Genomic DNA, 15,678 nt, shown 5'->3' with positions numbered 1-15,678 from the left:
ACCACATCAACCTTGTGGAATATACATCAGCAGATACTGTATGTTGATGATGTGGTGATCACAAAGACAATAAAATTAATCTTTACAAAAAATGCACCGCTGTTCCATTGCAAGTCATGTGTAAGCTGGCCCTCTTAAATGTGAGGTCTCTCCCAAAAAAGACTTATTCTAAATGAATTCTCCTCCACCCTCCTAGATTTCCTGTTCCTCTCTGAGACTTGGTTGGAGTCTAGTGGATATAGCCAGCTTTTAGAATTATGTCCCCCAGAATATGACTTTTCAACTCACCTAGGCTTAGTGGTCGTGGAGGAGGTATCACAGTCATTTAAAAAAAAAAGCACTTCCACTGGAAGTAATGTTTACACCATTTTTGAGGTTTTAATGTTTAAACACACGTGGTACAAATCCCGTCCTATGTATAACTGTGTATCGCCGCCCAAACATAATCCTATCTTCCTAACTGAGTTTTTATCATCAGTTGTTTTTTTAATCTCTAGGGATTTTAATTTTTATATGGACATTCAATCCAGTGCTAGCACTGCTTTGGGCCTATTTTATTTGCACTGTACATGCTCCCTTTAGTCTCCATCTTCTGCAAGCACAATGTCTCCTTTCACTGTTACGCTGATGGCACGCTAATATACCTTTGATTGAATCTGGGGGATTCCAGCTCCATCACATCTATCCTTAACTGACTCCAGGATGTGAAATGCTGGATGACAAAAAACTGCCTTCAGTTAACACTAAAACGGCCACAATGGTCATAACTTTGTTGAATAAAAAAATACAATCTTGCTGGTACCTGACATTTCCTAAAAGTATTTGTATTTTTATTTACAATAGGTTTTATAAAAATTAAACAAAAGGCAAAGAAAATATGATCATTTTTACCTATTTCGGCCATACACGGTCATATTGACTGCAGTGACTTTCGTGCTATTCTATTGTTCTATTGTGCTGGCCCCACAGAACACACGGCTCATGGCCTTCTTGTGTGCGTTTGACGATGGCATGCTGAAACACATCAGGGACTCAGCACCGTGGTGACAGCTCATGACCTGACAATTTTGGCTGGCTGCGTATGTCAATTCAAAATACATGCTGAACGGGGCTCCATTTTTGGGAAAAGAGGAGACGCGGAGCAGAAGTCAGCTCGTGGGAGAGAGTGTGGAGCTGAAACTGGGGAGCCATTCCTGGGGAAGGGAAGAAATATTACCAGATCATTTCTTCACTTCTCTGAAACTGGCCACCGCCTTACAGGCCAAGAAGACCAGCCTGGTTGGCACCCTGGAGAAAACTAAGCTTGAGTCGCCCCCCTCCGCAAAAGAGCAAGCGAAGCTGTTCAGCACAAAAGGTGTTAAATTTATAGTTCACCATCTACCAGGGAAAGCCGAGGAGCACCGTGCACACAAGCGTGGGCATCACCGATGGGCTGAAGGCAAAGTGGGAGTCGGTGACACTGGTGTGAATATAGCTTATGCAATAATTACGGTTTACTATATGAGATGATATGAATATTGATAAATGAATAATTAAACTTTTTTAAATGTATATTTTGGTGTTATTTGTTTTTAAAAGATATCCTAAGACAATAAATGCATTAATCTCCCATTTGGGTAATTTATCATTAGAGATTATAGAGTTTGGAATCTAGCGGTCAAAATGACCACTTACGGCAATTCTAGTAAGTTTGGAATTCTGGCACTTCTAGTGTTAAAGGATAACAAGACAGAACTGATTGTTTTTGTGTGTGTGTGTGTGTCGTCGTCCCCAAATACAGGATTGATTTTATGTTTCTTTTATTTATTTTTAAAGCCACACATGGGCTGGCACCCCTGTACATTTCAGAACTTCTCTGCCCCTACTCCAAGTCTGGGCCTCTTAGATCTTAGCAACAATTGTTTTTAACTAGTTTTTTTTAACTAGGCTAGTGGGTAAGGGAGATTGGGCCTTTGCACTCTCAATCAAATGTTCCCCCTCCATTGACACTTTAAGAATCTCAAGTCCTATATGTTTTCAGTGGCCTTTGGATGCTCATAGTGGTTTAGGTATTTTATAATACTTTAGTTTTTATAAATTGTTTCAAAAGTTTTATTCTGTTTTTGTTTTACATTTGTGAACATATTTTGATATTGCCTTGTATTGCTATTTATTATTATTATTGTGCCTTATCACTTTCAGTGCAAGTGGTTGTGTGCCTTGTTGTTACTGATGACATTCTACTCGCTATTGTGTTGTGCCGTTGACTTTAATTTGTACAGCACTTTGGTCAACTCCATTTGTATTTAAACGTGCTATATAAATAACTTTGACTTGATTTGATTCCCCAACCAGAAAGCCTGGATGAATGGAGAGGTGAGGGCTCTACTCAGAGCCAAAAAAGCTGCCTTTCGGTCAGGTGAGAAGGAAGCTTAGAGCAAGACTGAAAGCTGGCATAAAGGAGGCAAAGCGGAGAAATCAGCAGAGACTGGAGAGAGACCTCAACACCAACAACACCAAAGACATGTGGCAGGCGATCAAAAACATCACAGGCTACAAAAGCAGGAGCTCCCCCATCATGTGTGAGGCCACGTTACCAGATGAGCTAAACACATTTTATGCTTGTTTGATCTCCCCAACAAAGATTCAGCTGGAAAGTCTACTCCGCCTCCAGAAAACTGACCACTGTCAGTATCCACAACGGATGTGAGAAGAATCCTGCTGAGAGTGAATTTGAGTAAAGCTGCTGGGCCTGCTAACATCCTTGGCAGTGTACTAAAAATGTGCAAATCTGAGTTGATGTTATTACTGACATTTTTAACATATCACTGTCTCAGGGGATTGTTCCCACCTGCTTCAAGACAGCCACCATTGTCCTTGTACCTAAAAGGTCTGCTGTGTCTAGTCTAAATTACTACCGCCCTGTGGCTCTCACCCCCATTCTAATGAAGTGCTTTGAGAAACTGGTTCTCCAGCACATAACGAACAACTTCTCAGCCAGCATGGACTATCACCAGTTTCCATTCAGAACCAACAGATCCACAGAGAATGCCATCTAAACTGCCCTCCACTCAGTGTTCACACACCTTGAGAACACCAACACCACCTACATCAGAATGTTGTTTGTTGATTTCAGCTCAGCATTCAACACAATGAAACTGATTGGAAAACTCTGCACTCTGGGCTTGAGTACCACACTCTGTAGTTGGATATTGGACTTCCTTACAAACAGACCCTAGACAGTTTGGATTGGCATTCACTCCTACTCCACTCTAGTGCTGAACACCGGAGCCCCACAGGGCTGTGTGCTCAGTCCCCTCCTATTCATGCTGTACACCCGTGACTGCAGCCCCTGACATGGAGACAACTCCATGTCAGTCATTTAACTGTTGTGAAGTTTGCGGATGACACCACCCTCATTGGCTGGATTACAAACAACGATGAGAATTCATATCGGGAGAATCAACAATCTTGCAGAGTGGTGCACAGAGAACAACCTACTGCTCAACATCAGCAAAACCAAGGAGCTGATTGTTGATTTTAGGAAAAAGCAGGCAAAGACACACACTCCTGTCTACATCAGTGGAGCTGAGGTGAAGCAAGTGAACGGTTTTAGGTTCCTGGGAATCAGCATCACAGAGAACATGTCCTGGTCATCACACATCTCCACGCTGGTAAAGAAAGCTCAGAAATGGCTGTATTTCTTAAGGAAACTTGAGAAGGCAAAATTCCCGTGCCAAGTTCTTATTAACTTTTACAGAGTAGCCATAGAAAGCATCCTGACTGGATTTATCACAAACTGGCATAGGATGTGCACGGCCGAGGACCGGATCATTGGTACCAACCTACCGAGTATCAGTGATATTGTTGAGGTGAGCTGACTGCGCAGAGCCCAAAGGATACTAAAAGACAGTACCCACCCAGCCTTCACCCTGCTGCCGTCTGGAAAGAGATGCAGAAGTATGTCTACTGCCAAACCACCAGACTACAGAGCAGCTTCTTCCCTCAGGCTGTGAGACTGCTTTAATTCATCCCCAGCACTCCACCATGTAAAATTGTTTAATTTCTAAGACTTTCTGTATTCACCGATCTACTGTATATAATTTTTGTATCTAGTGTTTGTTTTGTTTTTTGTTTTTGTGAGTAGCAAAAAACAGAACTGGAACTAAATCTCATTTTACACCCCTGTGTTGTAAAATGATTAATAAATCAACAATGTAACCTTGTAAATCAAACGTAGAAAAGGTTTCAGTCGTAGTCACCTGGACACTGTTTTCTGTGCTCAGTACAGATGACATGCTAACTCGGGATTGCAGAGCGCCGTGCATTTGCATCTAAAAGCTACAAACCACTCATTTGAAGACAGTGAGGTGAAGATTCTAAGTAGAGAGAAGAGTTGGTTTGAAAGAGGAGTCAAAGAAGCCATTTTTGTGAAAAAAGAAAACCCCTCTTTAAACAGAAATGTTGGTCTGAGATTCAACTTGCCAACTGTTTACCACAGTGTATTATCATCATGGTCAAGCCAATCATATGCTAATCAGGTACTTAACAGTGATGAGGAGGTGCAGCCAGCATAGGCCTTTACTGGGCCATCATGGAAACAAAAGAAGGTCATTTTCAGGTGAAACTAGGCAGGGTAAACAGCAGACACTCAGGAAGACTCTTCACTGAGGGCATGGCTTAAGCAACACAGATTAGCTTAAATTTCTGAGTTCTCAGACCATTTTCACAATTGAGAATGACTTCTGGATGGGAGCCGAAACGTCTTGATTCTGAAAACAGTGTCCAGATGACTACAACTGAAACCTTTTCTACGATGGAACACTCCTGGACGAATGACGGACTACACTGTCTTATCTTGTAAATCAAAGTAACTAGTAAATATAGCAGTTAAATAAATGTAGTGAGGTAAAAAGTAAAATTTTTCTCTCTGAAATGTAGTGGAGTTGAAGTATAAAGTAGCATAAATTGGATTTACTCAAGTACAAGTACCTCAAAAATGTACCTACATACAGTACTTGAGTAAATGTACTTAGTTACTTTCCATCACTGGGCTCATGTTTGTCCAGTCAGCAAAGTTCAGAATCACAAACTCCACCTTGACAGGTTCTGGCTGGCAGGAGTGCTCTACCTCAGGAGCAGGGAATGGTCATCTGCTGTACTTTTAATATGTAAGAAGTTATGGAGTACAGCTTTAAGGCTGAATACACCAACATTTTGTAAAATCCACCTACTTACTGTCTTTCTGAAAGTTAGATGAAGACATCAATATCAATTTCATCTCTGTGCATTCAGTACAGATTTGCTTCTTGGTCATCACCCTGGGTTGGAAAAAGTAAATATTTAAATATTTTTGAACTGCTTCAGATTCGATTAAACTGCCAGTGTATATTGTGTGTGGTTACTGGGCCCCGTTGATGTTAGTTGATGATTAGGTCCAATGCTTAAGCTCAGTACTTGTTAAGGAAAAGGAGACATGTGCCAAAGCTACACCTGTATTAAATGCACTGAAATAGATTTTTAAAAAATGTGTTTAGTTTTGTCCTTCACTTCTGTCAGTAATAACACTGTAAGCAGTAAAATTGTTTCCAAAATGGGTCTGTTCATCAGATTACAGACCCACTTCCTGCTTCAGTTTTGACCTACTGAATGTATGGCAGTTGTGCGTACACAGTTTTCCCGGCAATTACACATCATTAGCAATATGAGTTGTGTCTTAACAACCAACAATGAATGGAACAGTTAGCTAAATTTCATCTAAAAAGGCTAATGTTTGCTAATGTTTTTCTATGGGAGAACAGAAGGGTAGGTTGGGCAGGTTACATGTTGCTTCCCTATGTTAACTTGTAAGCTAGGGTGACCATGTCAGCACTGACCATTGTGGCATCGGTGGAGCATTCTTGGATCCTGGACATCCTCCAGTCAGTCATCGAACATCTGGGCCTGACTGGGGGACATCTGGACCAAAAAGACAAAAGCTACAGAGTCAGAGTTCTTACTAAGTTAGATACAGTAGCTACACTGCTGTGTGCTTGTCACAACTAAAGGGGTATGCCATAAATGACCAAAACACCTTACTGTTGTATTATCCTGTAAGGTGTTTTGCTACCTTGTCCATGACCTGTACAGGGGGTGGACATAATAAGAGAAACACTTCACTACAACACACACTTCTGTTTGACATTTCAGTGTCAGTGGAGGGGAGTTGTTTGACTTCATTGCTGAGAAGGAGAACCTGCTGGAGAGTGAGGCCATTGAGTTCATGAAGCAGATCCTGGAGGGACTGGGATTCATGCACAGCAAAAACATTGCCCACTTTGACCTCAAGGTACCAGTAAATTTACCCACATAACTTCTGTGTTTGCTGTTTTGAAAGAGGTAATGACATTAAAATATATGCTTCTACCATTATTCCCTCTATTCAGCCAGAAAATGTCATGCTGTCAGATAAAGTGTCACCACACCCCAACATCAAACTCATCGACTTTGGCCTGGCTCACCATTTTCATGAGGGGGAGGAGTATAGGAGCACAAGTGGCACCCCACAGTACATTGGTGAGGATGAATAGTCCTTTCTTTGACATGATGTTTTTATTTTGGTCTTGGTTTTTAGATACTTTATCTATCTGTGAGATTTTGTCTATGGCATATTAAGTCATTCATAAACGTGCACTAAGAGCTGCAGGTATAACTAAATCTGAGAGCTACAAGTAGGTTTTCAAAGCGTTTGAGTTGCAGCAATAGTAGGAAAGACATGTCAACTATTTTGTGTAGCCATCATACTGGCCCCTAGGATAGTAGTTGTATTTTGCAATGCATTCAGTATGAGGAAAAGTTTAATTACTTTAATTCATAAAAAAGGGAAGAACCCCAAATATGCAGCAGTTAAGATTTCACTGGAACATACTCTCCACAATAATACACCCAGACCAGGTAGGGTTTGTCAATATAATGTGATGTGTTGACAGTCCAGATCCAGTTGTGGCCTTTTCACTGGATGCGCAGGGTTGAATGTGGCTTTGTACTGTACGTGTGTAAGAGGTTTATGGTTTTGGGCCATCGTTCTTAGCATGGATTAAGCTATTATATACAGACCCCACGGCTGGGTACCCGCTCTCCCCCCTTTTTTTGTGATTGCCCTCAAGCCTCTCATTATTGCGGTGTACCCACCAGAAGCTTCGTCTTACACCATCATAAATTGACATTTTATCGAGTTTTTAAGCCAAGTTTTCTACGCTACAGTTTTCCTGGCCATTGTTTTACCTATATGTTTTGACTTGGTAAAAGTTTTCAGTCATCGGACGTATAGATCTTAAGTGATTTTAAGCTGGCTGCAACTCGACATGGTTTACCGGAGTGCCTTCACTGCTGCTAGCTTAGCTAGGTTTGTTTTTAGCCTGGCCACTAGGCTAACCGGTCGCTTTCATTAAGGATTTTAAGCTCTTTAGCAATTTTTTGGACTTTACTGTGGATTTTAAGCTTTGAAGCACTCTCACGGACTAACTGCAAGCCTGATGGCTGAGTGTTGATCTTGTCACCTTACCATCTCAAAGCTGAAGAAAAGTATCGCCTGTTTGGAAGCCGATCTCAGAGAAAAAGACAAGCTCAACCTGGAGTTCTCCACTGTCGCCTCAGCTCCTCTGGCTGCGGCAATGGGAATGCGACCATCCCATCTTGCTCCTCTGACTGCTCCACTCCAGAACTGGACAATGATCCTACTCTTCCGTGGCTTGGCTCCATCATCACTGGCACCCCTGAGCATGAAGCCATTTCAGCTAAGCCTGAAGATCCGTAGCTCCTCATGGGTGCAAAACCCAAAGCAATGGCCATTTCTACTCCTTGCAGAGCCCCAGTGGATGCATGGTCTCTTGTCGGTGGGGGAGGTGAGAAGGCTCCAGTGAGTTCAACCAGAGCACTGGATTGTAGCCTGTAAGGACAGACATGGTGCAAACCGCCTGCATCCTCCACCTTCACATCGGGACCTCCCGCTGACAGCAACAGGTTTGACATCCTGTATACGCAGGACTTTCCTACGCTGGAGGGACGCTCCCTTTTTCCAGTGGTCAAGTCTTCCTCCTCCTCTTGCCGCAAGTTACTGAAAGAGGCCGTGATCAGGAGAAGCTCTGGAGGTCTCATTCATCCTGAGACAGCAGAGAACACCTCTACTAAGAAGGCCCCCACTCCTGAAAACTATCATGAAAATCATAGTCCATGTCGGCACCAATGACGCTGCCCGTCAGCAATCGGAGCTGACAAAAGCAGACTTCATCTGCCTCTTTGACCTGCTTAACAGCACCGGAAAGCATGCTTTCATTTCGGGTCCAATTCCTACACTTGGTTTTATTCACAATTTTAACTTATTCTGGGATCATTCTTCCTTGTTTGCATGAGATGGTCTTCACCCAAGGAAGTCAGGTAGTCACATGCTGGCAACTACCCTGCAGCACGCTGTGCTGTCCTCCTCACGTAGTTGACTATTTACATCACCTTTTTCCCCTCTCTCTTCTTCTTTCTCTTCTCTGCCCACCATAAACAGCCACACACCCTCTGCTATCACTAACTCCCCCTTGTAGACTGATCATAGTCCCTCTAGTGCTACTTTTAAAATTCCTGTGGTAATTTTGCATAGGTCCTTAATACGAAACAGACACAGCCGACACAGCAATAATAATAACTTAATAAAGATCCGGGCCAAAACCCTACCTCCAATCTCAACTTCAGCTCTGACCCAGCACATACTTTTTAAGATCGCTCTTCTCAATGTAAGATCCCCCTTTAAATGATTTTATCTCTTCTACTGATTTAGATTTTATGTTCTTAACAGAATCCTGGTTACATCCTGGGGATCGCAGTCAGCTGGCTAAATTGTGCCCTCCAGATTATGCCACCCTAGGGTTTGTGGACGAGGTGGGGCCCTTGTAACTGTCTATAGGAAGCATTTAAAGTGTAACCTCATAGCTTACAATGATTTTTCCTCCTTTGAAGTGCTCATGTTTAAACTTGGTGGCCCCTTCCCGGTCATATTTGCTATTATTTATCGCCCCCCTAAACCAGCTGGCTCCTTCTTGTTGGAACTCCCTGAGTATTTATCCAGTCTTGTTTTAAATTATGTTAGAATTGTTCTTTGTGGTGATTTTAATATTCATGTTGATGACTCCTCTAATGACCTTGCTGCTGATTTTTTAAATATCACTTACTCTTTTAAGTTACAACATGTGTCTGGCCAAACTCATTTACTTTGGGCCTGAAAACTCCATCTGTGGAAATCAGGGACATGTTTGTATCCGATCACCTATGCATTGTTTTTAACTGTGAAGTACAGGCTGCTAGTACTGTCTTATCCCACTCTAAGTACACACACGTCCTTAATGAGCATAATGCCTCAAAATTCTGTACACTGTTCAGTTCTCCTGGCAATGTGTTCCCCGATTCCTCCAACACCAACGATTTGGTTGATTATTTTAACTACCTGTGTTCTTCAACCTTATATCTCCTTATAGCTCCTCTGAAAAATAGACCAAACCCCAAAGCAAGCAGCAGCCATGGTTAAATAACAGTATTCAGCTGTAAAAGGAAATGCAGAAGAGCAGAACGCAGATGGAAGAAATCAGGTCTCCTGGTCCACTTTGTGGCCATGAAAGAGTTATTACTTCTTTATGCTGATGTTGTGCTGATGGGCACTTATTTGTGCCCATCAGCACAACCCCAGATTCCTATTTGTGGACCCATTGTGGATCAGTTAGTTAACCCAGCCCCAGCCTCCTTGTGCCCCTGCTGATTGTGATGCTGATTGTGAAAAGTTTCTTTTGCACTTTGCTGGTAAGGTGGAGTTAATAAGATCGGATATCACCCCCAAGCCTACCTTTTTAGATGTGGATTACCCGTGCAGGGATTCTTTGAGCAATTTTTCTGCTGTTACTCTGCCTCAACTCACAGACATCATGTCTCTTATGAGAGTATCCTCCAGCCCTCTGGACAAAATCCCAACTAGGTTTTTATGGGAAGTTATGGATTGTATTGCGCCCCTTTTGCTAATTATTTTTAACAGCTCGCTGTCTACTGGCTGCATCCCAGATTACTTTAAAACTGCTTGTGTCCAGCCAGTCCTAAAAAAACCTGGGCTTTGTTCCCACCCTCCTGGATAACTATCGCCCAATCTTCAAACTGCCTTTTATTTCGAAGATTCTCGAAAAACTTGTATCTAAGCAGCTTCTTGCTGCTGTGGAAAACAGTAATACCTTTGAAAAGTTCCAATCTGGCTTTCATCAACACCACAGCACTGAGACAGCCCTTCTCAAAGTCACTAAAGACCTTTTAATGAATGCAGACGCAGGCATGTGCTCAATTCTTGTGCTGCTGGAATAAAGTGCTGCCTTTGACACAGTTGATCATGGTATTCTTTTAGATAGACTGCACTAGATTGGTTCTGATCTTATTTGTCCAATAGGAAATTCTGTGTCTGCATTAATAACTTCATGTCATCCTTTTCCCATATCAAGTACAGTGTGCCTCAAGGTTCAATTCTGGGACCAATACTGTTCTCCTTATACATGCTTCCCTTGGGTGATGTCATCCGCAGACATGGTATTTCCTTTCACTGTTATGCGGATGACACACAGTTGTACTTCCCTGTCAAGCCCACTGACCTTAGTACAATGAGTTCTCTGCAGGACTGCCTAACATAAAAAATTGGATGTCGATACATTTTCTTCAGCTCAACTCAAATAAAACTGAAATCCTTGTTATTGGGCCCCAACACATCACTAAACAAATTCTGCCATATACTGGTAACCTGTCACAACATATCAAGCCTGTTGCAAGAAATCTTGGTGTCCTGTTTGATAGTAATTCATGTTATGAGCAACATATCACTAAGTTTGTCCAATCATGTTTTTATCACCTCAGAAACATTGCAAAAATCAACTTATGTTGAAAAACCATATCAAATACAAATTATTATTCTAACAGTATTTTTATGTGTCCTAAAACATCATCTGGATCTTTAAGAAATTTACATCTCTATATTCCTTTAAACAGAGCAATAAAGTATGTTATACTCATATTACAATGACAACTTCACAGCTCCCTGGCTCCTGAGGTCATGAGAGTTAACCCCCATCTCTCTCTCTCTCTCTCTCTCTCTCTCTCTCTCTCTCTCTCTCTCTCTCAGCCCCTGAGGTGATCAACTGTGAACCTCTGAGCACAGCAGCAGATATGTGGTGAGCATTCTGTTCTGACTGTCCTTTCATACAGTGTATTATGTGAAAACTGTTATAATTTATGATTGCACACACATACTGAGTTCTGAGTTTGAACCTGCCACCGGCTATGGCCTTTCTATGTGGCATTTGGGTGTTCTCTCCATACCTGCGTGGGTGCTCCAGTTTCATGCCACAGCATGCAGGTTAATTGGTGACTCTAAATTGTCCATAAGTGTGAATGTGAGTGTGAATGGTTGTCTGTTTCCATCTGTCTGCCCTGTGATTGACCTATCCAGGGTGCTCCCGGCCTCTTACCCTAATGTCAGCTGGGATCGACTCCTCCCCCCACGTGACCCTCAAGGATAAGCGGGTATATCTAATGGATGAATGGATGGATGGACACACATACACTTGCTATTTCCAAAGCATTTCTAGACTATTCTCAGTATCTCTTCACTACTCCTTCTATATATGAGGTAGAGTAAATTCTTCTGTGACATGTTCGGGCCTGTTCTGAGCCCCACTTGCTGCACAAGATCTCTTGTCAGGACTCTCAACTGTCTGTTGAGTTTTTGAAACAGCAACAGCATAATACAGCAATTGAATGTAACAGTCACACTGACTGACTGAGGGAATGCCCAGGAAGTTAAATACTTGTTTGTTTTACAGTAGTGAAGAAGTTTGAACCACACCACATAACTGCCTGTGTCATTTGTCTTTTTCGCCTCCAGGAGCATTGGAGTTATTACCTACATACTGTAAGTTGTAAGTGTTTGTGTGCTTGTAGGCATTAAATATTGTGTTGTACACATTTAATAATCAGAAGGCTCGTATGGAAATATCTGCTGTCTGACATTATTTGATACTATGTGAATTCAACCACAGCAGCCTACACTCACTGGTTTGTAGGGCTGCCCCTGACCAAACATTTTCCTAGTCGACTAGTAGTCGTTAGTTCAAGCCATTAGTTGACTTGTTGTTGCGTGTTTATGATATTAATTTTATTTTCTTGGGGGGTGGGGTTGAGGTGGTTTGAGTTCCTGGGGTGAGAGAATGTTATAAGTAACATTTTTAACACTGTGCTACATTACATGGAAATACAAAACCGTAATAATGAGCCTTTATAATATAAATATTACAAGTGCGCACACAAAGCGAGCCGCCGGTTAATGACAATGCTAACGTTAAAAGTGGTAATGATTCTGAATTTGTCGGAACAAACAGCAAGGAGACTGCACATTTTGTTAATTTAACACAGTATAACATCATCCCTCCCCTGTCTCCGTCAACTTTACTCTGGCTAGCACCAAAGATAGGCTAGCATGATAAATTAAACCTTCACTGATACTTAGCCTACAGATAGGTCTAACATTGCCTTAAAAACAGAAAACACTTCTGTTTTGTATTTTTTACTTACCAAGGCTTTCTACTGTAACTCTGGCAAAACTGATCGGATTGGGCTGATTTTCAGCTGCATACTCAATGACAGGGTGTACTTCGTGTCCCAAGGCACGGGAGGAGACGGGTAGGCATAGATATGATTTTCCCGAGGAAAGTCATATCTATCTATCTTTCTGTGGAAGACCTGGTCTGATTAAGAGAGATGGCATTCATCCCACTTTGGATGGAGCAGCTCTCATATCTACAAATCTGGCCGAGTTTATTAGTGGACCTAGGAGGAGGTGGAGTTGCAGCCATCTTCGACTCACGCCTATTAATCAACCCTAAACCTAAACTAAATTATAACTCATTTGAAAGCCTTGTTCTTAGTCTTTCACATGCAACTTGGAAAACATGACAGCCAATTCTATTTGTTATAGTGTACCGCGCTCCTGGTCCTTATTCTGAATTTTTATCTGAAATCTCAGAGTTTTTATCAAGTTTAGTCCTTAAAACAGATAAAGTAATTATTGTGGGTGATTTCAATATTCATGTAGACCAATGATGCCTTAGTACTGCATTTATCTCATATTAGATTCAAATGGCCTTTGTCAGAGTGTACATGAAGCCACTCACTGCTTTAACCACACCCTCGACCTTGTTCTGGAATATGGCATTGAAATTGAACATTTAATAGTCTTTCCACATAATCCTTCTTTATTGGACCCATTATTTAATAACTTTTGAACTCCTATTGGACTACACGCCGTTAGGCAAAAACTCCTACACTAGATGTCTATCTGATAGCGCTGTGGCTAAATTTAAGGAAGTGATTACATCTGTTTTTTTCAATGCCATGTCTCAATATAACAGAGGACTCCTATGATAATTTCAATCCCTACCAAATTGACCATCTAGTTGATAGTGCTGCAGGCTCGCTGCAAATGACACGCGACTCTATTGCCCCTCTAAAAAGGAAGATAATAAAACAAAGAAGGTTAGCTCCATGGCATAACACCCAAACCCGCAAATTAAAGCAAACATTGTGAAAACTTGAAAGGAAATGGCATTCCACCAATCTGGAAGAATCTCATTTAGTCTGGCAAGATAGTCTTAAAACATATAGGAAAGCCCTCTGTAATGCCAGAGCAGCCTACTACTCATCATTAATAGATGAAAATAAGAACAACGCCAGGTTTCTTTTCAGCACCGTAGCCAGGCTGACAGAGTCACAGCTCCACTGAGCCATGTATTCCTATAGCCCTCAGTAGTAATGACTTCATGAGCTTCTTTAATAATAAAATTTTAATTATTGGAGAGAAAATTTGTCACGTCCTGCCTTTAGAAGGCAGTTCATGTTAGAAAAACCTTCAGAGTGGCTGAATTACAACAATTCTGCAAAGATAAGCGGGCCAAAATTCCTCCACAGCACTGTAAAAGACTCATTGCAAGTTATCGCAAACGCTTGATTGCAGTTGTTGCTGCTAAGGGTGGCCCAACCAGTTATTAGGTTTAGGGGGCAATCACTTTTTCACATATGGCCATGTAGGTTTGGTAGACTTTGTTTCCTCTTAATAATAACAACCTTCATTTAAAAACTGCATTTTGTGTTTACTTGTGTTATCTTTGACTAATATTTAAATTTGTTTGATCTGAAACATTTAAGTGTGACAAACATGCAAAAAAAAAAAAGAAATCAGGAAGGGGGCAAACACTTTTTCACACCACTGTACATTCTAACTAACCTCAACGATTTCTTCATCTAAGTCATCAACCTTTCTCTTAGACCCCATGCCAACTAGGCTGCTTAAAGAAGTTTTACCCTTAGTTAGCACTTCTTTACTAGATATGATCAATCTGTCTTTATTAACAGGCAATGTACCACAGTCCTTTAAATTAGCTGTAATTAAACCTCTTCTTAAAAAGCCTGCTCTTGATCCAGGGGTTTTAGCCAATTACAGACCTATATCTAACCTTCCCTTTCTCTCTAAGATCCTTGAGAAAGCAGTCGCCAATCAGTTGTGTGACTTTCTACATAACAATAGTTTATTTGAGGATTTTCAGTCAGAATTTAGAATTCATAGAACAGAGACAGCACTGGTGAAAATTACAAATTAACCTTTTAATTACATTAGAAAATGGACTTGTCTTGTTAGATCATAGTGCTGCATTCAACACCATTGACCATCAAGTCCTATTACTGAGATTGGAACTTTCAATTGGCATTAAAGGAACCACACTAAGCTGGTTTAAATCCTGTCTTATCAGATCGATCTCAGTTTGTACATGTTAATGATGAGTTCTGCAAGGTTCTGTGCTTGGTTCAATTCTATTCACCTTATATATGCTTCCTTTAGGCAGTATTATTACGAAACACCCCATAAAATTTAATCTTTATGCGGATGATACCCAATTGTATCTATCGATCAAGCCAGATGAAACTTATCATTTAGCTAAACTTCAAGCATATCTTTCATATTTTATAAGGACATAAAAACCTGAATGACCTGCACTCCCAGAATGCAGGGTTACTTGTGGTTCTTATAGTCTCCAAAAGTAAAATGGGAGTCAGAGCCTTCAGTTATCAAGTCCTCTCCTGTGGAATCAGGTCCCAGTATGGGTGCCATCTCCACATTCAAGAGTAGGCTTAAGACTTTCCTCTTTGATAAAGCTTATAGTTAGGCCTGGCTTGGGTGAGTCCTGAAGCATCCCTTATTTATGCTGCTATAGGCCTAGACTGCCGGGAGATTTCCCATGATGTACCTCTCTTCTCCTCTCCCTCTCCATCTGTACACATTCTTATCCCATTAATGCATGTAATACAAACTCTCCTCTGAAGCTGTAGAGTCTGTAGCAATGATTGCGGGCCTCCTACTGCCCCCATGTTCCTGCTCAACACACGCTACTACAATTATTATTATTGTTGTTGTTTTTGTTGTTATTATTTTATTAATATTATGACTAAGACTCTTCTCATTTACTAATGGTTTGGTCAACTATTAGGGGGCAGTCCTACTGGTTTGTAGATCTTTTTCCATCATGTGTATTATGGCCTTCTCGTTTAATTTCTGTTAAGAGATTAGAGGTAAATTTGCAGTTTTTTTAGAGGTGGAATAAC

General features: G+C 41.2%; 1 protein-coding gene across 4 annotated transcripts in view; it reads left to right on the top strand.

The window, feature by feature from the left end:
* si:dkey-240h12.4 (death-associated protein kinase 2) overlaps window positions 1–15,678 on the top strand; it is a 52,554-nt gene that overhangs the window by 17,688 nt on the left and 19,188 nt on the right. For all 4 annotated transcript variants that reach the window (XM_044170501.1, XM_044170500.1, XM_044170499.1 and 1 more), the window contains exons 4-7: window positions 6,169–6,307; window positions 6,405–6,534; window positions 11,150–11,198; window positions 11,912–11,938. In XM_044170501.1, the coding sequence (XP_044026436.1) occupies window positions 6,169–6,307; window positions 6,405–6,534; window positions 11,150–11,198; window positions 11,912–11,938 (345 nt within the window). The remainder of the gene's footprint in view (window positions 1–6,168; window positions 6,308–6,404; window positions 6,535–11,149; window positions 11,199–11,911; window positions 11,939–15,678) is intronic.

The sequence above is a fragment of the Siniperca chuatsi genome, linkage group LG17 (assembly GCF_020085105.1).
Source record: "Siniperca chuatsi isolate FFG_IHB_CAS linkage group LG17, ASM2008510v1, whole genome shotgun sequence".
NCBI lineage: Eukaryota > Metazoa > Chordata > Actinopteri > Centrarchiformes > Sinipercidae > Siniperca > Siniperca chuatsi.
Note: the sequence above shows the minus strand (reverse complement) of the source record. Positions and strands in the feature narration are given on the sequence as shown.